This window comes from Vipera ursinii (genome assembly GCF_947247035.1).
Source record: "Vipera ursinii genome assembly, chromosome: 4".
Taxonomy (NCBI): domain Eukaryota; kingdom Metazoa; phylum Chordata; class Lepidosauria; order Squamata; family Viperidae; genus Vipera; species Vipera ursinii.
Window position 1 is genome coordinate 15,045,475 of NC_139514.1, and position 22,385 is coordinate 15,067,859.

General features: G+C 41.4%; 1 protein-coding gene across 1 annotated transcript in view; it reads left to right on the forward strand.

Moving 5' to 3' along the window:
* Nucleotides 1-22,385, forward strand: part of ARHGAP42 (Rho GTPase activating protein 42) — a 172,730-nt gene that overhangs the window by 117,945 nt on the left and 32,400 nt on the right. The window contains exons 8-12 of the mRNA XM_083361927.1: nucleotides 6,477-6,606; nucleotides 9,060-9,160; nucleotides 11,505-11,614; nucleotides 14,375-14,453; nucleotides 15,794-15,833. Coding sequence (XP_083218053.1) covers nucleotides 6,477-6,606; nucleotides 9,060-9,160; nucleotides 11,505-11,614; nucleotides 14,375-14,453; nucleotides 15,794-15,833 — 460 coding nt within the window. The remainder of the gene's footprint in view (nucleotides 1-6,476; nucleotides 6,607-9,059; nucleotides 9,161-11,504; nucleotides 11,615-14,374; nucleotides 14,454-15,793; nucleotides 15,834-22,385) is intronic.

The following is a 22,385-nucleotide window of genomic DNA, read 5'->3' on the forward strand; positions in this document are numbered from 1 at the left end:
ATATAAAACAAAAACATTAAAAATCATCAGTTATAGATTATAATTCCAAGGTAGAGACATTTCAGTGCTATTGCTACTGCTACTTTGTACATTTTGAATTACACCTTAGTTCAAGATGTACTAAGAAGATTCAATACCCTTCCAGATATTGAATTACTGTTTTCATCAAGCCTTCCCAGGAAGGCCAGCTAGAAAAGGTGTTGGTTCCCTTTTCCTCTCTGAGAGAGATGGGCAATTTCAAAATTCGATAAAAGAAAATTTTAATTTTTAATGTTTCAGTACACAACTCTCTAATTTGATTTCTTTTTTTAAGGATATGGAGGCAGGCTAGTTAGAGTTTTGAGAATATGCTATGAGTTCCTTTACAGCATGGAAGTACATGGCAGTCCACGAATTATGATCACGGTTGAGCCCAAAATTTCCATTGTTAAGTGAGACAGTTGTTAAGTGAGCTTTGCCCCATTTTACAACCTTTGTTGTCATAGTCGTTAAGTGAATCATTGCAGTTGTTAATTAGTAACAGTTGTTAAGTAAATCTGGCTTCCCCATTGACTTGTCAGAAGGTTCCAAAAGGTGATCACATGACCCCAGGATATGACAACCGTCATAAATATGAGTCATTTGCAAGTTTCTGAATTTTGATCATGTGACCATAGGGATGTTGCAACAGTCATAAGTGTGAAAAAATGATCATAACTCACTTTTTTCAGTGCCACTGTAACTTCAAGCAATCACTAAATGAACTATTGTATGTCGAGGACTACATGTAATGTGGTTATACGCAGCTAAAAACACTGCTTTACTGGAATGTTATCTGCCATCCATCTTCCTGGCCATCCTTACCTTTTATTGTTTTTCTCCACAAGTGGACACACTTCAAAGCAGAACATATGCTTTGATCTTTTGTTTTTTATTTTCCTTTTTCTTACTGACCTGTTGGAAGTCCAGAAGCATTCTGAAAATAAAAATGCTGAGAGCAGACTTTCATTCTGCAGCATGCCAACTTTCTATTTTTATGAGATTTCTATAAAACGTCACATGAGATAGGATCAGTAGTGGGATTCAGCCAGTTGACACCACTTCGGCAGAACCAGTAGCTAATTTTTTGTTGCCCAAGCCCAGAATGGACTTCCGGAAGTGGCATCCACCCAGAGAACCGGTTGTTCACATATTTGAATCCCACCACTGGATAGGATCCTTACGAATTTCAAATGTGGGGACTTTGAGTGCATTGGAATCCATGGACCCCACATTGAGTATAGCAAGTTTAAATAGACATCATGACATCTAGAAACATAATCTCAATAAACAGGAGTGAATATATCACAAGATGCATTTTATATTCCGTTCTACATTCTAATGTAGTTCCCCCCCCCACCTTCCATCTTAATCCCAGATAACTGGAATGTGTAAGTGGTCCAATAAAAAGAACTAACAAAAATATTAGGATGAGTTAGTCTGAAAATATGCTTCATGCTGAACAGCTTATTAACGTAGAGGGCAATGATTGGAGAGAATGAAGTAAGTCAGTTGTGGATGTCAGTGCTCAAAATACTTTTAACTCTTGGGCTGTCATCTGTCTTGCCTTTGGGCCAAATCCAAATCGCTGCCTAGAAGGAGAGAACAGAGAAATAGAAGTTTCTTGATCTCTGTAAGAGAGAGCAAGAAGAACCAAGAAAAAGAAAACAGTGAGCCTCATACAAACCTCCAAATGTCAACAATGTCAACAACAACAAAAAAAACAAACCTGGTGTTCCTGTCCGGACAGTGGTTGGATGATCTGGGAGGGGGTTCACCGGTCATTATTCCCCTGTCATGGTCCGACCATTATCTCCTGCGGCTGGTCTTCTGTTATGCTAACCCCCACTGCTGGGCTGTGGAACCGACCAGGTGGTTCTGCCCCAGGCACCTAATGGACCCGGAACGGTTCCAGATGGCGCTTGGGTCTATACCCATCGCCCTCACTCACAGCCCAGTTGATGCCTTGGTTGATGCCTGGGATAGGGCAGCCGCTGAGGCACTCGACTGTGTTGTACCCTTGCGACCCCTGACCCGGCGCAGATCCCATTGGGCTCCATGGTTTTCTGTGGAGCTCCGGGAGATGAAGCGTCGGAGACGGGGTCTAGAGAGCTGTTGGAGATCCACCCAATCCGAATCTGACCGATTGCAGTTAAGAATCTTTATAAGATCTTATCTTGCGGCGATGAGGACAGTGAAAGCTAATTACTTCACTGCCCTCATCGCGTCCGCAGATAATCGCCTGGCCGCCCTGTTCAGGGTGACTCGCTCCCTTCTTAACCAGGAGGTAAGGGAGGATCCCTTGCAGGGGCGGGCCGAAGAGTTTCGTCATCATCTGACAGACAAAATCGCTCAGATCCGGACCAGGTTGGATTCTGACTGGGCGGAATCTGACGTGGAGGAATCAGACGGTCTTGAACATATTATCTGGACTGAGTTCGATCCTGTTTCCCCTGATGATAGTGGACAGGATGATGATGAGGCTGAGCTCCACCACCTGTTTGTTGGACCCGTGCCCCTCCTGGTTGGTTTATGTGGCCCGGGAGGAAACACGAGGCTGGTTCCAGGCAGTAATAACTGCTTCCTTGAAGGAAGGTGTCTTCCCCGCCTCCCTGAAGGAGGCAGTGGTGAGACCCCTCCTCAAGAGGCCTGCCCTGGACCCGGCTGTTTTAAATAACTATCGTCCGGTCTCCAACCTTCGCTTTCTGGCGAAGGTTGTTGAGAGTGTGGTGGCGCATCAGCTTCCTCTGTTCCTGGATGAAGCTGATTAACTGGACCCGTACCAATCGGGTTTCAGGCCTGGGCACAGCACGGAGACGGCATTGGTCGCGCTGGTGAATGATCTCTGGCGGGCTCGGGACAGGGGTTGTTCCTCTGTCCTAGTCCTATTAGATCTCTCAGCGGCTTTCGATACCATCGACCATGGTATCCTACTACGGCATCTCAGGCGGTTGGGAGTGGGAGGCACTGTTTTACGGTGGTTCTCCTATCTCCTGGGCCGCTCGCAGTCGGTGTTGACGGGAGGGCAGAGGTCTGCCCTGAGACCTCTCGTTTGTGGAGTTCCTCGGGGGTCGGTTCTCTCGCCCCTCCTGTTCAACATCTATATGAAGCCGCTGGGCGAGATCATTCGTGGTTTTGGGGTGGGGTATCATCAGTACGCTGATGATACCCAATTTTTTTTTCCACCCTGAACCAACCCAGTGATGCCCTCGCCGTGATGGCCCATTGCCTGGAAGCGGTCCGGGTCTGGATGGGGAGAAACAAGCTTCATCTCAATCCTGCCAAGACTGAGTGGCTGTGTATCCCGGTATCTCGGGTCAACCAGACTATTCCATCTCTAATGATGGGGGGTGAGGTGTTACCCCCCGTTGATAGGGCTCACAACTTGGGCGTCCTCGTCAATTCATGGCTCAATTTTATTATTTATTTATTTATTTATTTATTTATTAATTTAATTTGTATACCGCCCTTCTCCCTAGGGACTCAGGGCGGTGAACAGGGCAATACATAAAAATTAGATACAAAAGTTAAAATTATTAAAACATGATTAAACAATGCCCATAAATTAATACAAATTTAGAATTAAAATCATTTATAAAAATCACACCCCGTCCCATCAGGCCAGGCCAGCTTGTTTAAAGAGATGGGTTTTAAGATCGCGCCGGAAGGAGTGGAGATCGGGCGCCATCCGGAGCTCAACCGGAAGATGGTTCCATAAATCCGGTGCACCCACAGAGAACGCTCTCCCCCTGGGGGCCACCAGTCGGCATTCTTTGACCGGTGGCACCCTGAGGATGCCCTCTCTGTGGGCCCTCTCTGTGGGCCTTGAAGATCATATAGGAGCCGTGACCAGGGGGGCTTTTGCCCAGGTTCACCTGGTGCGCCAGTTGCGACCCTACCTGGACCGAGATGCCCTACGCACAGTCACTCATGCGCTAGTAACCTCCCGTTTAGACTACTGCAACGCTCTCTACATGGGACTGCCCTTGAGGACCACCCGGAGGCTTCAGCTGGTGCAGAATGCGGTCGCACGAGTCGTGATGGGGGTCCCCCGATACTCCCATGTAACACCTCTACTCCGCGAGCTACATTGGCTTCCGGTTGCCCTTCGGGTGAGATTCAAGGTGCTGGTGATGACCTATAAAGCCCTAAATGGCGAGGGTCCGGGATATCTGAGGGAACACCTGCTGCCAGCATCAAGCTCCCTTCGTCCAGCGCGCTCCCACAGAGAGGGTCTTCTTAGGGTGCCGCCGGTTAAAGATTGCCGGCGGGTAACACCCAGGGATAGGGCCTTCTCAGTGGGTGCGCCTGCCCTTTGGAACCAGCTGCCCGCGGAGCTTAGGACTGCCCCCGACCTCCGTTCATTCCGCCGGGACCTGAAGACCTGGCTCTTTGAGCTCTCTGGCCCAGGCTGAGAATTTTTAATTTTTAATTTTAACTGGGGTTTTTATTTTCTCTCAGGGTTTCATTTAATCTTTTTTAATTGTTTTAACTTTTGTTTGGATTTTCTTTTAAATATCCTGTAAACCGCCCTGAGTCCTTCGGGAAAGGGCGGTATATAAATCTAAATAAATAAATAAATAAATAAATTCAAAACCGAAGAAGCAAAAATTTCATATTTACTGTTGCATATTTATGTTCCCTCAGTGGAATTATAAAATCTGACCACAGCGAGCAAAAGTGTGTGGTAAGATCATATCTAAACTGTTGGTTTTAAAAGCAGCAGAGGTCACTGTTGCTCTAACTTTATATTTTGAAAGTGCAAAGGGAGTGTGTGTTTTAGCAAAAAGCACTGAGGAAATTTACAGGTCATTGTTAGATTAGTTTGATCCCACAACTCTGGTTACATTTCACAATGATTCAGTGCCAGTTGTTGACCTTGTTAAAAGCACCTGTGCTTATTGATACCATCTTCAAAAATAAGTTGAAAGGAGGAGGAAAAAGTCTTTAATTCCTGGATTTCTTTGTGGCTGATTTGGTGCTTGGCTAAAAATAATAAATATCCTCCAAGGCCACTTTACATGTATGTGATAATGCTGTTGCCTTGAAGTCTTCTTACTTTATTAGCAGAGCAGAGATTCTTTATCTGTACTTCAGAAAAATATAGTTGCAGTTTGTTCATCACAAGCATTAATGGAGACCTGCAATACTCCTATAGTAGCTAATTGTATATTAATATACAATACTGGCGTTCTCTTCAGATATATAATTTGCTTATTAATAGCCTTTATTGTACTCAGAGAGGTTATGAAGGAAAATACATTAATATATTACATTTTGTAGACATAAGGCAGAATAGTTCTATTAAATGCAGGTAGTCCTCGACTTACAACAGTTCATTTAGTGACCGGTTGAAGTTACAACAGCACTGAAAAAAGTGACTTATGACTGTTTTTCACACTTACGACCATGGTCACATGATCAAAATTGCCTTGGTGGAGCAGTGGGCTAATGCCTCCTTAAGTAACACCAGCTGCCTGCAATTAGTGCAGGTTCGCATCCCACCAGGCTCAAGGTTGACTCAGCCTTCCATCCTTCCGAGGTAGGTAAAATGAGGACCCAGATTGTTGGGGCCAATAAGCTGACTTAGTAATAATGCCACTTGGGGGGGGGCAAAGCCCTAATAAGCAGGCATATACATAGAATGAAGATTATTGCTAAGCACATTGATTTTGTGCTTTAGATTGTAAGCCGCCCTGAGTCTTCGGAGAAGGGCGGGATATAAATGGGATTAAAAAAAAATTCAGATGCTTTATGACTGCTGCAGTGTCCCAAGGTCACGTGATCACCTTTTGCAACCTTCTAACTAGCAAAGTCAGTGGGGAAACGGGATTCACTTAACAGCCGTATTACTAACTAGAGTGAATCACTTAACAGCTGTGGCAAGAAAGGTTGTAAAATGGGGCAAAACTCACTTAACAAATGTCTCTCTTAACAAGATAAATTGGGGGCTCAGTTGTGGTCATAAATCAAGGACTACCTGTATATATTTCATTAATGGCCCTTGAAGACACTTATGCTGTGTCATTAGTTTTTAATGTGTGCATGAAGATCGTGAAGAAGTCTTAAGTGAAAAATCGTAAAATAATTGGAAAATGTTGAAAAGCTATAGAGTTTGCCTGGGGTGCAGTGCTTATAGTTGCAAGCAGTAGGTTGTATGTTTGAACGTTTGCCAGGGGAAGAGAGAAAACTAAAAGATCATACGAAAAGACCATATTATGATACGATAAGTGTGGTTGGGATGCAGAAGGATGTAGAGAAAAAATTATTAATTTGGATGCTTCATACATTCAGAAACATTGGAGTAAGCTTATAGTTCTGCCTTAGAAATTTTAGATAGAAATGGAGCAGTGACCTATGCAGAAGTAAACTACTAATTGTACTAGATCATATTCAGAACAGAATGCCTATAACTCAAGATCATCCTTTTTTCTTTTTTTTTCTGCCTTATTGCTTAGACCAGGAATAATTTTGAAAGCACCCGTCAGGAAGTGGAACGACTTATGCAGAGAATGAAGTCTGCCAGCCAGGACTACAGGCCACCCAGCCAATGGACTATGGAAGGCTACCTCTACGTACAAGAGAAACGTGAGTAGTCAATAGGTCACACCATATATTTATAAGTTGACCACAGGTTAATACATCATAGAGCTAAATACACATTATATGTACTGGTACAGTAGTCCTCAATTTACAACCACAATTGGAACCAGAATTTCTGTTGCTAAGCCAGGCAGTTAAGTGAGTTGTGCTCAGTTTTAGGACTTTTTTCCTCCGGTTGTTAATTCACTGCAGTTGTTAGGTGAATCATGCAGTTGTTACATAAACCCGACTTGTCAGAAACCAGCTGAGAAGATCGCAAATGGTGATCACATTATTTGCTGGAACTGTCATAAATACAAGCCAGTTGCCAAGCACCCAAATTTTGATCACATGACTGTATGGTTAGGTGTGACATTTTTTTCAGTGTTATTATAACTTCTAACAAGCACTAAATAATGATTGTAAGTTGAGGACTACCTATACTCTTTTCTATTATATTGATTCAGCCAGATGTTCAGACTGGTTTTGGCATTTTAACCCACCTATTAAGTCTTTCCCAAGGACCTGGGATAGGCAAATGCTGATGTTTTATGGCGTTAGAGATATCACAGCACAGAGTTCCAACCTTTCCGGCTTTGGGGACTGGCAGGGGAGAGGGGAGAGAGGATGGTTCCACATGAGTGGACGGCAAGCATGCACGCGCAGCTCCATTTGCACGAGCATCATGCATGCACACCCGCTGCTCTTGCAAATGGAGTGCACATGCTCACCTTCTGCTTGCACAAGTGGGGATGTGGATCCACGTGTACGCTCCCCCACCGTTTCTGCAGCCTACTTGTAAACACCTTATGGCCTACTAGTGGGTCATGGCCCAGAGGTTGGAGACCCCTGTTATAGCAGAACATAAGCTTTTCTTGAGTAAAGCTGCCTTTTGTAATTGACTGGTAGTGAATTTGTCAATGGCAATGGTGTTCAAATTACAGTTGTTTTGGGATTGTATCCAACATGCCTATTGCTATTAGTACTACCTTTGGTTTCTTCTGTGATATTATTATACACATTATCAGCCCACGTCATTGCACTGTATAAGGCGTTTTGTTGAGAGTTTTACTATTGGATATACATATTTTAGTAAAATTCAGATTTTATTAGAAGGATAAGAAAGATAAGGCACCTGCACATTGAGGTAGAAAGACCAACTGCTAGAACTGATCTGTATTATGAATCATTAGAGAGAATTAACCAATAAAAAGGAGATTTTGTAGAAGCAGTTTATAAGTAAGATCGTTGCACATTTCAAGAAGTCATCAAATGGCAGAAGTTTTTCTTAGATTCCCAAGGAGTTGTCATCATTGTATCACATGATAAAAGAAAGAACATGGTTGTTCCTGGGATATCTATCAGATATATTCATTTGATTTGTTTCTCAGTATTGAGTGATCAAAAGGGACGCGGTGGCTCAGTGGGTTAGGACGCTGAGCTTGTCGATCAGAAGGTCAGCAGTTTGGCGGGTCGAATCCCAAGTGCCGCGTAACAGAGTGAGCACCTGTTACTCGTCCCAGCTTCTGCCAACCTAGCAGTTTGAAAGCATGTAAAAAAGCAAGTAGAAAAATAGGGACCAGTACGGTGGGAAGGTAACAGCGTTCTGTGCACCTTTGGCATCTAGTCATGCCGGCCACATGGCTCTTCGGCTTTGAAACGGAGATGAGCACCGTTGCCTAGAGTCGGAAACCACTAGCACGCATGTGCAGGGGAACCTTTACCTTTTTATTGTGTGATCACTTGAAGGTGACTGTTAAATTGCTGGCTGTGGAATGGAGATGCTCAATTGCCTAAAAGCAAATCTCCAAGAACCAAGTAGCTTGAGATGTTTTGCCATTTCCTCCTATTAAACAGCTTCTAAGTAACAAAAAATAGGTCTTTCCTTCACAATGATTTTCCAAGGCAGCTTTGCCTGCTTCAGAGCAGCAACAGTTTGCTCTGAGCTGGGTTTTTTTTTTTCTTATCCTTTAATTAACTGGTAATAATAAAACGCGACCCCCACTCTAAAGATCTCTGTTAAGCGGAAAATACCTTGGACATTATTAAGAGGAGAGCAAGGACATAGGAAAATGCCAGGCACACTCAGTGCTTCATTAAGCAGTGAAAGGACAAGATGACACACTGTCGTAGTGGAGGAAATTATTTGCTCATTTGTTTAGGCTAAGGGAAAAAGATGACCCAAATGTAATGGGCATTTTCCTTCCCCCCCCCAACCTTTGTTTTTAATTTTGTACACTTTCCCGAGTGCCTCTCTGAGCTTGCTTGGTTTTCTTGCAGACCTTTCAGTACCCAACTAAGTAACATCATCAGTGTGTCATCTACAATATTTTAATAATTACTTTATTCTGTATTACTATAGTATAAACTTTATCATAAAATATTTCTTTGTTATGAATTTTTTGTTCTAGTGATCTGCAAAAAAAAACCCTTATTTTTTTTTTCTTTCTTCTTTTTAGGACCGCTAGGGTTTGCTTGGACAAAACATTATTGTACATATGACAAGGGGACCAAAGCATTCACAATGAGTATTTCTGAAGCCAAATCTGGAGGGAAAGTTGTAAGTATCATCACAAAGACTGAATGACTTTTTAGTCATCTGCTTACCAAGTTTACCAAGGATAGTGTCTCCTTTAGCAAATTATACTTAATGTATTATTAGGAAGATTGGTGTGTGTGTGTTCAGTATTCTTATGAAGTATGTCTGCCTTCCAGTGGAAAAAAATTGGTTAATTTTTGAGTTTGAATTATCCTTCACATTCATTTACATACTGTATATTGACATGTTATGGGTCTGAAAGAAAACTGGGCTTCAAAGATGTCAGTATCTCCCAGAATATTTATTGATTTTTTTATTAAACAAAATTATATGGCAAAATTATATTATACTCTATTTCAAGGAGACTTATTTATTTGTATCCTGCCTTCAATATTTTTACAAATAACTGAAGGCAGTGAACATATCTAACACACCTTCCTCCTCCTATTTCTCCACAACAACAACTCTGTGAGGTGAGGTAAGCTGAGAGAGAGAGGGGGAGAGAGAGAGAGACCGGCCCAAAATCACTCAGCTGGCTTTGATGCCTAAGGCAGGAATTGAACTCCTGGTCTCCTGCTTTTGTAGCCCAGTGCTTTAACCACTAGACCAAACTGGCTGGCTGTCTCTCTCTCTCTCTATTCTGTCTTAAGTCTTAAAATGTAACACTTCTTATGCCTGCCAAGATAGGATTTGTAAATGTGATAATGGAAAAAAAGGTAAACTGTAGAGTGATGCCAGCAGCATGGTGCTGAGTTATAATTATTTCCTGTATACAGAGAGCAGCAAATTCATTTAAAGAGCCACTGTAGTCTGTTTCTTCACCCGTTTTAAATACCTTTTGTGACCACTGACCTCCCAAGATTCAATTCAAGATTTATCAGCAACATATTGTCTGGGTTCCAACATTTAACTTATTAATACATGTTAAATTCCTTTCTCTCTATCTCGTTTTTCTACTCATTGATAAAAGGTATCCCATGTTCTAAAGCAGACATGTCAAACACAAGGCCCGGGGGCCAGATCCGGCCCGCAAAGTGGTTTCATGTGGCCCGTGAAGCCATCCTGGAAACAGTGAGGGAATGGCCCCCACTTCCTTGGCCCTGGCCCAGAGACCCTCCTCCTGCCAGAGACCCTCAGATCTGTCCCACTCCTGCCCAGGCCCCCATAGGCACCCTTGAGGCAAACGATGTAGAGCTGGCCACGCCCACCCAGTAGGCCATACGCACTCTAGCCACGCCCACCCAGTAGGCCACACCCACCCTGGCCATACCCACCCGGCCCCCTGAGGGCAACCGCAGTGCTGATGCGGCCCTCAATGAAATTGAGTTTGACACCCCTGTTCTAAAGTATACTGAATCTTCTTTCTCTTTCATTTTCAGTATCATTTTTTCCCCATTTCTGCACAATCTAAAAATTTTTTAATTAACTCTTCCTCTGTTGGTAAAGCTTCATTTTTCCAATGTTGAGTGAATGCAATTCTCACTGCAGTTAATAAATCATAACATTTCTTCAAGCCTTCGCGGACGCCCTGTGATGATGTCGTAGCCCCCCCCTAGAGACCACAGGTTCAGGACCACTGATCTAATGGCCTAATAGGCACCAGGCTAGAAATTGACACCAAATTAGCTAGGTGAGGTTGGGCCAGTCTCTCTCTCTCAACCCTACAAAGAAGGCAATGACAAATCACTTCCAAACTTCCAAGAAAACTGCTGGGTGTATTCCAGGTAGTCCCCAGGAGTCAACAGTGACCCAAAGACCAAGCAAACCAATAAGTTGCCTTTAGTGAAGAACTTACACATTGGCTGATTTTAGCCTCTCCAGAAATAAAGCCAATGGAGATTACAGTATGTTTTGTAACTCCAGATTCCAGCATGGATTTATTAGTTAAACTGACAAAAAGTTTCTTAATGCTAAATATGGCAAATGTCTGCAGAATCTGTTGCAAAAGAGATATTCTCCTTTCTCTTGAAGAGAAAGGATGAATGCCTCGATCAAAATACTTCCTGAAATAATATGTGAACACTACTTAAAAGCAAAGGTGTAAATATGCTTGTCTATGCAAATTAATAACTGTAGAAATGAAATATAGATCTGCTAGATTAGAACCATAAATATCTTAAGTCTGTATTTGGTTTGTCTCATGGCCAGTAAGATAGCTCTAGGTTAATACTAAGCAGGTGCTAGAGATAAATCTCTCTCCCACTGCCAAGTTGATTCTATTGCCAAGTTGATTAACCAAAGCTCCTGTGATTGATAATTACAGTTTCTTTATCTTGATTGGCAATTGATTTGCTTGTGCAATAAGTAATGAATGATTCTACATTCTAACTTTAAATGTTCTGATTTTTTTTTTTTTTTTTTGTAGAATGGCCTTGTTCCAAATTCACCAGAAGTGTTCAAGCTGAAGTCCTGCATCCGGAGAAAAACAGATTCAATTGACAAGCGCTTCTGCTTTGATATCGAAGTTGCCGAAAGGTTTGAAATTTTAGAAAGGGTGATTTTTTTATTCTCTTAAAGAAAAAACTGCCTTGGTATCCTACCAAGGCATTTTTGTGAGCAATCTGCATATCACTTGACCCCACAAGCCTTTTTTTTCCTCTTCCCAAAATCTCTCTAGATTATACAAAATGTGATGGAAATCTGTTTGTTATGGTAATAGTTTTCTACTTCTTAGAAATAAAACAGGTGTATTAAGTCCTCCAGGATCATTTTACCTGTAAGCAGTGGTGGGATTCAAATACCTGAACAACGGTTCTCTGCCTGGATGACACTTCCAGAAGTCCGTTCTCAGCCTGGGCATCTAAGGCCTAGAACGGACTTCTGGAAATGGCATCCATGCACTTCCAGAGGGCTGTTCTAGGCCTGGGAGGCCGCCTCCGAGGCCTAAAACGGACTTCCAGAAGCAGTGTGCATTCAGCCAGTTCTGGTCCAAATTGGCTGAATCCCACCACTGCCTGTAAGCAGCTGCCCTTAGGTCTCTTTAATGACTTTCAGATCTTTTCATGTTGGTTTTTGTTCAAACTCTTATTTCTCTCAGCAGATTTGATATCCTAGAGGAGTGGTCCCCAATCTTCCTGCATTTGCAGACTGGGGGGGGGGGGAAAGGGGGAGAGGAAATGGTCCTGTGTGAGTGGCAGGTGTGCACATTTATGTGCACAGCTCCATTTTGTGCAAGCAGCAGGCATTCTTACGCACGTGTGAAACTTCATTTGTGTGATGCTCTATTTGTGCAAGAGGTGTGTGTGCTCGCTGCTTTCCCGGCCCAATTGCAAAAGAGCCATGGCTCAGTACCAGGCCGTGGCCCAGGGGTTAGTGACCCCTGTCCTAGAGTGGGGCTTTTCAACCTTTTCACCCATTGTACCACTTTTAGGATATGGCAACATCCGACTACCACCAGTCGCCTAGCAAGGTGTCAAAAACTTGATGACCCCCCAAAAAGGAAAAAAAGAGATGAAGTACAGGTAGTCTTCGACTTACAACAGTTCGCTTAGTGACTGTTCGAAGTTACAATGGCACTGAAAAAATCCGAGTACCACCTGCCTGCCCGCCCGGCGGCGCTCTTCCTCCTGTCCAAGGTTTTCATTGTTGTGAGCATTTCTGTTGAGGATTGGCAGTGGGGGTGAGGTGGGGGGGTGTTTGGTTTTTATTCCCCCCCCCCGGTCTCCTGGGTGGTTGCAGCAGGTTTTGGTCGCGTCACCTGACCCTGGGACACTGTGACCATCATAAATATAAATCAGTTGCCAAGCATCTGAATGTAAATCACAAGACCCTGGAGATGCTGCAACATTCCAGCTGATTGGCGCTTCTCCTGGGCTCAGCAGAAGTGCCAGGATCAGCGCTGAGGTCCAGCTGGAGCCTGGTGCTGATCCTGTTGCTTCTGCTGAGCCCTGACAGCCCTGCAGCTCCACCCGTCTCTCACTCAGGCTTGTGCGGTGCTGCCACCAGTTCAGCTCATTCCCCTCCCCCACTACCACTTCTCTAGGATGGCCGCGTACCACCTGCCAGGAGCCAATGTACCACAAGTGGTACCCGTACCACTGGTTGAAAAGCCCTGTCCTAGAGGACCCTATTCGTTTCCATTACGGAACACACCTTCTGTAACATTATACATTTCATCACATTTCAAAGACATCCTTTCAGGTTTCTGTGCTGTTGAATCACCATTTCCAAGATAGTTCCCTACAATATTGATCTTGCAGCCTCCATGAATATTTGTTGCCCCTACATTAGCTGGCATTGCCATCATCTATGTGCTTCACCTAATGTTGAGCTCAATAGTTAACTGGTCTGTGGTCTCCTCTTAAGGTAGGGACTGAATTCAAAGCTCTTTGAACAGAATTGTGAATATTTTTTTCTCAGTGATCTCTGTAAATAGTCCTTCAAATTTGCATCACAGAGATCCTATTTCAGAAAATCAAACCTTTCTGGTTAATCTCATCTAGGTAGCCTGCTATTCAATTCTCTTCTTTCTTTGTTTTCTTACTTTCATTTTCATTTTGCACTTCCATTTTCTCCCACCAAATTTTCCTACTGAATTTCTCCTTTGAGGTTATAAGTTATAGAAAATGCATTGCTTTTTTTTCTGAATGTGCCATCTATTATCATTTTGGAAGACTACAGTTATTCATTTGAATGTGTTTTATTGTGTGTATGTGTGTGCTGGGGTTGATGTCTCTGTGTATGTATATATGCATGCGTGTATTCCCACAAGAATAGGTTTGCAATATTAAGCATCTAATACATCCTTCAGTAGTAGATAGTTCTCCCAGCAACTATCATTTTTGCATCAAAAGCAAACTTATCACTTATTTAAAGTAAATGGTGAAGATAAAATATTCTGAAATAAATAATGATCTTTCTCAGTCCTTAACAGTTTTTAATAAAATAATATTACAATTTGAATTTGTCTCCTTGAAAAATCCTCTTTGACCTTGCTTTTCACTTTTTAAGAATTTTTAATCTTTGTGTTTTTTCTGCTGTATTGCTGTGTTAACTTTATTAAGCTTTTGGGCCTAGAAAATTTCCACTTGGGAAACTTGTAATAAGCAAGAACATTTTGTATTAAGAATAGAAGCAGTTACCTGATAAGAACTTATGCTCAGCTGAATTGTAGTATCTAACACCTTTTCATCTTCTCTGTTTTGCACTTTTATTTAGTGTAGTCTTCAGATTCATGGAAACAAAAATGAATAACCAGGTTTCTGATTTATGTGTGGTACTCTTTTTTTTAAATAGACATGGGATCATTACCCTGCAAGCTTTTTCTGAATCCAACAGAAAACTTTGGCTAGAAGCTATGGATGGAAAAGAACCTGTAAGAAAAACATTTGTTTCTCTCTTGCTAGCTGTTCGTGTCTCTCTCTCTCTCTCTCTCTCTCTCTCTCTCTCTCTCTCTCTCTGTGTGTGTGTGTGTGTGTGTGTGTGTGTGTGTGTGATTTTTGTAAATAACAGACACAAAATTGTTATATATGCCATTTAAAAATATAAGTGCAACATAGCTGTTTTAAAATACAAAGCTATATTTTTATTAATTAATTGGTTCTGACTTGATTTACCACTAGCTATCAAAATTTCTCAGTGATTTACTATAAAAATAAAGTGAATATCAGGACACCAGAAGGAATTAAACTAGCAAATAACTGAAGTTAGAACTGAAGAAGCTTCTTGGATGAGAAGCGAAACATGAAACATTTTTGGAAAAAAAACAAAGAAAGTCCAGTTGCCTTTTGGAAAAAGCAACTTTGGTACAATTGGCATGGGGCGTCTAAGAGTAATATGCAACCCCACCACCTCTTTAACTTTTTCACCTTTAAATTTATAATCTCTAATTTTAATTTGTTTTTAATTCTATTTTTAATTCTGTTTTTTATATTTCTGAATATATTTTTTTATTTGTAAACCACCCAGAGTCACTTAGGTGGTGTAGAAATTTGATAGACAGATAGACAGACAGGTAGATATTATCTAGGTTGTTGTAGAGGTACATTAAAGGAGGCATATGTAGATTGGTGAGAGTTGCATCCCATCAATAATTTATTCATTTCTTTTATACTTGATTTATATGGCTGCCCATCTCACCAAATGCACCTCTGGGCAGCCAAGAAGAATTAAAATATTTATATAAACACAGTTCCCAGCCAATTAATATAAATGGGCTCCCTGAAACACCATTAACTAATAGCATAGACTCAATTACTCTTTTGGCCCCAATGTCTGGGAAATAGCCAGGTCTTTTAAGACTTTCTAAAAGATGAGCAGAGTTAGGCCAGCTGAACCTTTAGTGGTTTGTTGTTCCAAAGGGCAGATGCAGCTACAGAAAAGTCATGCTTCCTGAGTCCCCCTCCAATGATAGCTAGGAATGATGGGAATCAGGTAGGTGGTCCAATGTAATCCAAAGTTGCAGGAGGGAAGGGCTGTGTTTCCCAGAGAAAAAAGACACAACATAGCTTGGAATTTTTGGTATGCAGAAAGAGAGTGAAGGTGAGTCCTCCCTAGCAGTTCACAACTATATCTAATAGCTATACAGCTAGTGCTTTAGTCTGGCAAGATTCCTGTCTATACACAATAACAATATCTCTAATAAGAAAAAAGTGAAATAACCCCATCTGATTTTCAAACAATTACCTTATGATAATACAACTTTGTTCTTTTTAGATTTATACTCTACCGGCTATTATTAGCAAGAAAGAAGAAAGTAAGTTGAATTTTAATTATATGAAATCATTATGTATGGTGTTGTTTTTTAAAGTTGTAAATATTTCCTGCTTTTTTTCCACATTTTCTTCTACTATTATCTTCCTTTGCCATTCAAGTCCTCAAATAGCCCATCTAAATAAAATGTTCCAGTGTAGGCATTTGATCGCTACTTTGCATATATTTAAGAATATAGCTTGCTTACTAGTGAAATACCCTTAGGCTACAATCTCATTAAGCTGAGAGTTTCTAAACATGGTTTCCTGTTATTAACCTATCAAGCTAAGTCAAAAAATAAACTAAATTAAGAACTTGCAAAGTAACTTATTTTATGGCTAAAATGTTGACAAAACTGTAATAATATTTTTGGACTTTAGGAAAAGAATTCATGACCAAAATCTTATTGGGGCTTTCTAACTGTGCAAGAAAAATATTTTATTTGTATTTCTGGGAACAATTACACCTATGAAATGCCATATGAATCACACAAATTTTTCTAGTCTTTTCATTTTTTTCCCCCCAGCAAAGTAATTTCTTTACTTTGAAAACAGTTTGGGGTAGGGATTGAAAGAGCAGAAGTATTTCTTTTCATCTTAAATGTTTTTCCTTAAATAATATTCCACCTTTTTTTCTTCCCATGGGAGGAAAAACCAAAATTTTCTCAATCAACAAGACTTCAGTTTGTAAGCGTTTGATATTAGCTGTCTGCTGAAAGAAACATTCAGAAGATAACAAAATAAGGCATGACTATTTTTTTTCATTGTACGTATGTTAAATAACCCCCACTCCTCAATCATTCATATATTTTTGCTCCCTTCTGTGTAAACCATGATGCTTAAAAGATTCTGATTTTTTCCCCTATGCAAGTTTGGGGGAGACTTCCGGTGGCGGCGCGGCGCCGGAGACAGCCCTTGCGGGCTGCCCGCGGCTCAGCTGTGTTATTTCCACCCGAAACAGCGCCGATCAGCTGTTCGGGTGGATTTGAAGCCCCCTCCTCGGGAGAAGAGGAGGGGGTGAGCTCCCAGGTAGGGGTTGAGTTCTCCGGGGCTGCCTGAGCTTAAAGCTTGGGCGGCTGAAGGATTGAACTCCCCCGTAGCCTGGGTTGCTCCCAGCTGGTCAGCGTCTCTGCTCCGTGATTCCTGGAGCGGAGCCAGGCGTTTGCGACCACCCCTGCCAGAAGGAAAGACCATGGAATAAAAGGAGCAGGCAGAGCGGTACAGGAGGAAAAGGTGAAGAGGACTTTTATGGCTGCTTTCTAGCTTAATGGATTTTATAAATTTAAAAGTGAAAGTGCGTAGTAAGTGAAAGTAAAGATGGCGGCTAAATCTTCCCCAAAAGCTCTCAGGAGTGCTGGAACTTCTCCGATGCAACAGTCATCATTACAAGCGTTGCTTCTTCCTGATGTATTGACACCGAAGGATCTACAAGATGCTCTTGAAAAATATGCCCAGGTAATTCTGGAAACAATGGGTGATAAATTTGCAAAGATGGAGGAGAAATTGGAGAAATTGGAGGAGAGAATAGAAGAGAGGATGGAAGAGAAGTTCAGAGTGATGAAGGTAGACATTTTGTCTTCAGTGTATAGAGTGGCTGAATGTGTGGAAGATTTGGAGGAAAAAGTGGAAGATTTGACTCAAAAGAATGCCATATTAGAAGCAAAAATACTGGAGAATGAAGATTTAAGAGGAAAAATGGACACAGAACTGAGTCTTGCTCAATATTTCCAGATGCAATATGCTGTTAGAATCAGAGGTTTAAAAGAGAATATTAAGGAAGACCTAAAGCAGTTGATTTCTGAGGCTCTGGAAGTAGTATTGAATCAGCCAGCATCTGAAATAAAGGGAGGCATGGATAAAGTGTTTCGTGTGAATTCATGGATTGCTAGACAGAGAAAGTTACCTAGAGATGTGGTGGTTTATTTTGTAAAGAGGGAAATTAGAGATGAAGTTATTCAAGCTGCCTATGGTACTAAAGTTGTGATTGCTGATCAAGATGTTTTGGTTCTAAAAGAAATTCCTCCAAAGATTTTAAGGAGAAGGAAGGATTTTACGTTTTTAGTGCAAGAGCTCAAGCAACGAGATATAAGGTTCAGATGGGAGATTCCAGTTGGGTTGATGGTGATGTATGAAGGTAAAAGGCACCGTTTGGCCACTGTGATGCAGGCGCGTGATTTTTACAATAATGTTTTAAAAGCAACCCCTCTATCACTTCTGGAAGCTGCAAAGGGATCTGGAGAAGGAGAACACCAAGAGGCTGAAGATGGACAGATAGAGGAGAATGGTGCTGGAGGAGATCAAGCTATAACCTCTTTGGATGATTCTGGAGAGCAGAGGGAGACGCGTGCTGCTTTAAAACGATCAAAGAAAAATAAAAGAAAAATGTACTTACAGCCAAGCAGTGGGAGGAGTAGGGCCTAAAAAAGATAGTTCTATTTAAGCAGTGCTTCAAGAGCTTTGGGATGATATGCATGAGTAAATTTTTAACTTGGAACGTTAATGGACTAAATTCATCACAGAAGAGGAAGAAAGTTTTTTAATATTAATGATCAATAACAAGCTGACTTTTTTAGTTTACTTTATACGAAGTTTGCCCAGTTGGATTATAAAATTTTTTATTTTTATGAGGGATTGGAATGGTGTTTTGGATGTACAGATGGACAAGGCTGGAGCTTTTAAGCGTGTCCCAAGTCATGTTAGACTGTCTAAATCCTTTTTTGAAATGAAGGATGACTTGGAACTGTGAGATATTTGGCGTGGAAGACATTTGCAAGAAAAGGATTATACTTTCTTTTTTCTGACAGATATCATTTTTTTTTTTTCAGGATCGATTTTATTTTGTTGATTAAGGATTTTTTTTTAAGGATGAATGTAAACAGCGGATAAAGGGTCCTTTTTATTTTTATTTTTTTTTAATTATTATGAATAAGGGCACCTCTATGGACATGGTTTGGGATGCTAGCAAGGCCTATATGAGAGGGGTGTTGATATATATGAATAATAAATTTAGATGTGCTGTGGAAGCTAGGAGGAAAGAATTGGAGAATGAAATAAAGGAAAAAGAAAAGGCTTTGATTTTGAATCCAGAGGATGTGAAGTTTAAGGAGGCTATTAAACTGTTAAGAGGAATGGTTTGAGTATATCCAGAATAAATATGGGACAAATGGATTGAGTATATCCAGAACAAATATGGGACTAAAAGGTTTTATGTAGTATTTGAATAAGTCTTCCCTTCTTTTCTCTTTTTCTTTTTTCTTATTTTATATATTTTATATTAATAGTGTTTGTAGTTATCCTATATGAGCTAGAGAGTGATAGATTTTAGAATTTACGGTTGTTAGCATATGGTTGTATATGATTCTTTTTTTTGTTTTTTATACCTTGTACTTAGCTCTGGGAAGTCGGGGGGGGAGGGGGGAGGGGAAAGGGGGGAGGGGTAGGGGGGATTGTTAAGAATAAAATGTATGATAAAACTTTTCAATAAAAAAAAAGTTTGGGGGAAGCTTTCATATAAATAGCGCATTTTATTTACTTGAGAATGTGTATGGGTGTGTGTGTGTGTGTGTGTGTAAAGGTTTCCCCTGTCCAGTCAACTCTGTCTCTAGGGGCGGTGCTCACCTCCATTTCTTAGCCAAGGAAGTCAGCATTGTCCTAGGTCATGTGGACAGCATAATATCATGTTGCAACACAGAGCATGCAGCAAAACACAGAACACTGTTATCTTCCCACTGAATTTCCTACATACATACATAAACACACATACACACACACCATATCTGAGTAACATCCATCTGGAGACACCACATAAAAATTAGATGTTGACTACTGTATTTGGATCTCACCAAAGTCTTCCACAAAATCCCTCGTGAAATTCTCCTTGGCAACATGTTAAAATATGGTTTACAACTGAGAGCAGTAGGCTCTTTATGGTTGGTTGTGTTGGCATGCCACACTCACTGATTAGGGCCTAAACCATTATTAATACCAAGTCACACTAAAAATAATTTATACAAATTCAACCCCACTTGGGGCAGTGTAATGGCTCAATGATTAAGATGCTGGGCTTGTCAGCTGGAAAGCCGACAGCCCAGGTTTGAGACCTGAGCATCACATGACAGGGTGAGCTCCCGTCCTCGGCCCAGCTCCTGCCAACCTAGCAGTTTGAAAGCAGCAAATGCAAGTAGATAAATAGGTACCACTTCAGTGGGAAAGAAAACAGCGTTCCATGATGCCATGCTGGCTACGTAACCACAGAAACATCTTCAAACAGCTCTGGCTCATTGGCCCTTGAAACAGGAATGAGCACCATCCGCTACAATCGACCACAACTAGCAGAGTAAAATCCACAGGGACTCCTTTACCTTTACCTTACCATCCTCACTTAGGTGTTTGATCTGATGTCCATATTCCCCAAAACAAAAGAAAAATGCAAAAACTGTGTTTGACTAAAAAGCAGATTTAATTGATCAATTATTAATAAATACTTGTATTTTTTCAAACTTAAAATTAATTAGATGAAAGAGTTTCCTATAAGTTAGATAATAACTGCAAATGTGTGAAGAGTACAACTCACATTATCTAGAAACCTTTCAGAATTTCAACCTGGTAATGCTCATATAAATGCCAAGGTGAATTTCTTGATCACTTTTTTTTAACAATAAGAATGCTTTCGTAGCATTTTTAAAAAATGATTAATGGGAAAACTTGTTGAAAGGTGATGTCTATGTATTATGGAAATGAAATCTTATTGTTTTATTGCTTGTGACAGTCCGTTTTATGCTAGAACCCCTGCTTTTGTTTTCCATAATTCAAAATAAGCTAGAGAAGGCTTATAAACATATCTGTGAAGCGTACCTTACAGAAATAAACCTACCCATTTTAAAGGATAAGTAATGTTTGCAAATGCTGTTTGCCTTTCAAGAGTTGGTAATAGTCTGTTTTCCTTCCCTCTGTGAATGGACGTCAAGTACAGTTCAGCCTGACATTTCATCTTTTCTAATTAGTTTACCATGACATAATTCTCTGCTCCTAGCATTTTCTCTTGAATGGTTTGGATTCATTTCTTGAATTCTAAACAGAACACTTATGTTATCAAGCACTCCTGTCTTCCTTTTTCCCTTATGCCTCCTCGGCTTAGATGGATAAGTTTTAAAAAGTAAAACTTTTAAGAAAGTTAAATATTTCAAGTCTAATGCTGAGCTTTTGATTTCTCTACATTAATCATTCATTTTTGTGGGCTTCCTGTGCATCTCTGTCTGCATGGGAAGCTAGAATTGGAGATGAGGATTCCATACATCCCATATATTTCATTTTATTTTCAATACATGCCCCTCCCCTCTTTCTTTCTCCTGATTATTGCACCTCATTCAAAATTAATTGATGTCTAATTGGTATTTGAAGTGTCAGTTACTCTTTCCAAGGTGATAAAGTTCCATTCAAAGGCAGAAGAAAAATTATTCAACTTAATAGAATAAATTATTCTATCCTGGTTAATATAGTTTATAGTTTATAGTTTTATTTAATTTATATACCGCCCTTCTCCTTGGTAGGGACTCAGGGCGGTTCACAGGGCATATATAAAAAAGACAATACAAAAATTAAAAAAGATTAAACCCATGCCCAGTTAAAAACAGTAATACAAATCTAAAACAACGATTAAAACCCATAATCCCCCGTCAGGCCAGACCAGCTATTTCAAATAGATGGGTCTTCAGGCCACGACGGAAAGTTCGGAGGTCTGATGCCATCCGGAGCTCCACCGGCAGTTGGTTCCATAATGCCGGAGCGCCCACAGAGAAGGCCCTCCCCCTGGGGGCCACCAGTCGGCATTCCCTGACTGGCGGCACCCTGAGGAGGCCCTCTCTGTGGGAACGCACAGGGCGGAGGGGAGTTGATGCCGGCAGCAGGTGGTCCCTGAGGTATCCCGGACCCATGCCATGTAAGGACTTAAAGATCGTAACCAAAACCTTGAACCTCACCCGAAAGACAACTGGTAACCAATGCAGCTCGCGGAGCAAAGGTGTAACATGGGAGTACCGGGAAACTCCCAAGACAACTCTCGCGGCCGCATTCTGTACCAGTTGGAGCCTCCGAGTGGTCTTCAAGGGAAGCCCCATGTAGAGAGCATTACAGTAGTCAAGGCGAGAGGTCACGAGCGCATGAGTGACCGTACACAGGGCATCCCGGTTCAGATAGGGCCGCAACTGGCGCACCAGGCGAACCTGGGCGAAAGCCCCCCTAGTCACGGCCACTATATGATCTTCCAGGGTAAGCCGTGAATCTAGGAGGACTCCCAAGTTGCGAGCCCTATCCACGGGGGGTAAGAGCTCACCCCCCATAGAAAGAGATGGAACATTTTGAATGTCCCGGGATGCCGGGATGTACAGCCACTCAGTCTTGTCAGGGTTGAGTTGAAGTCTGTTCCTCCCCATCCAGACCCGAACCGCCTCCAGGCAACGGGACATCACAGCGAGGGCATCACTGGGGTGGTTTGGGGTCGAAAAGAAAAGTTGGGTATCATCGGCATACTGATGATACCCAACTCCAAAACCACGAAT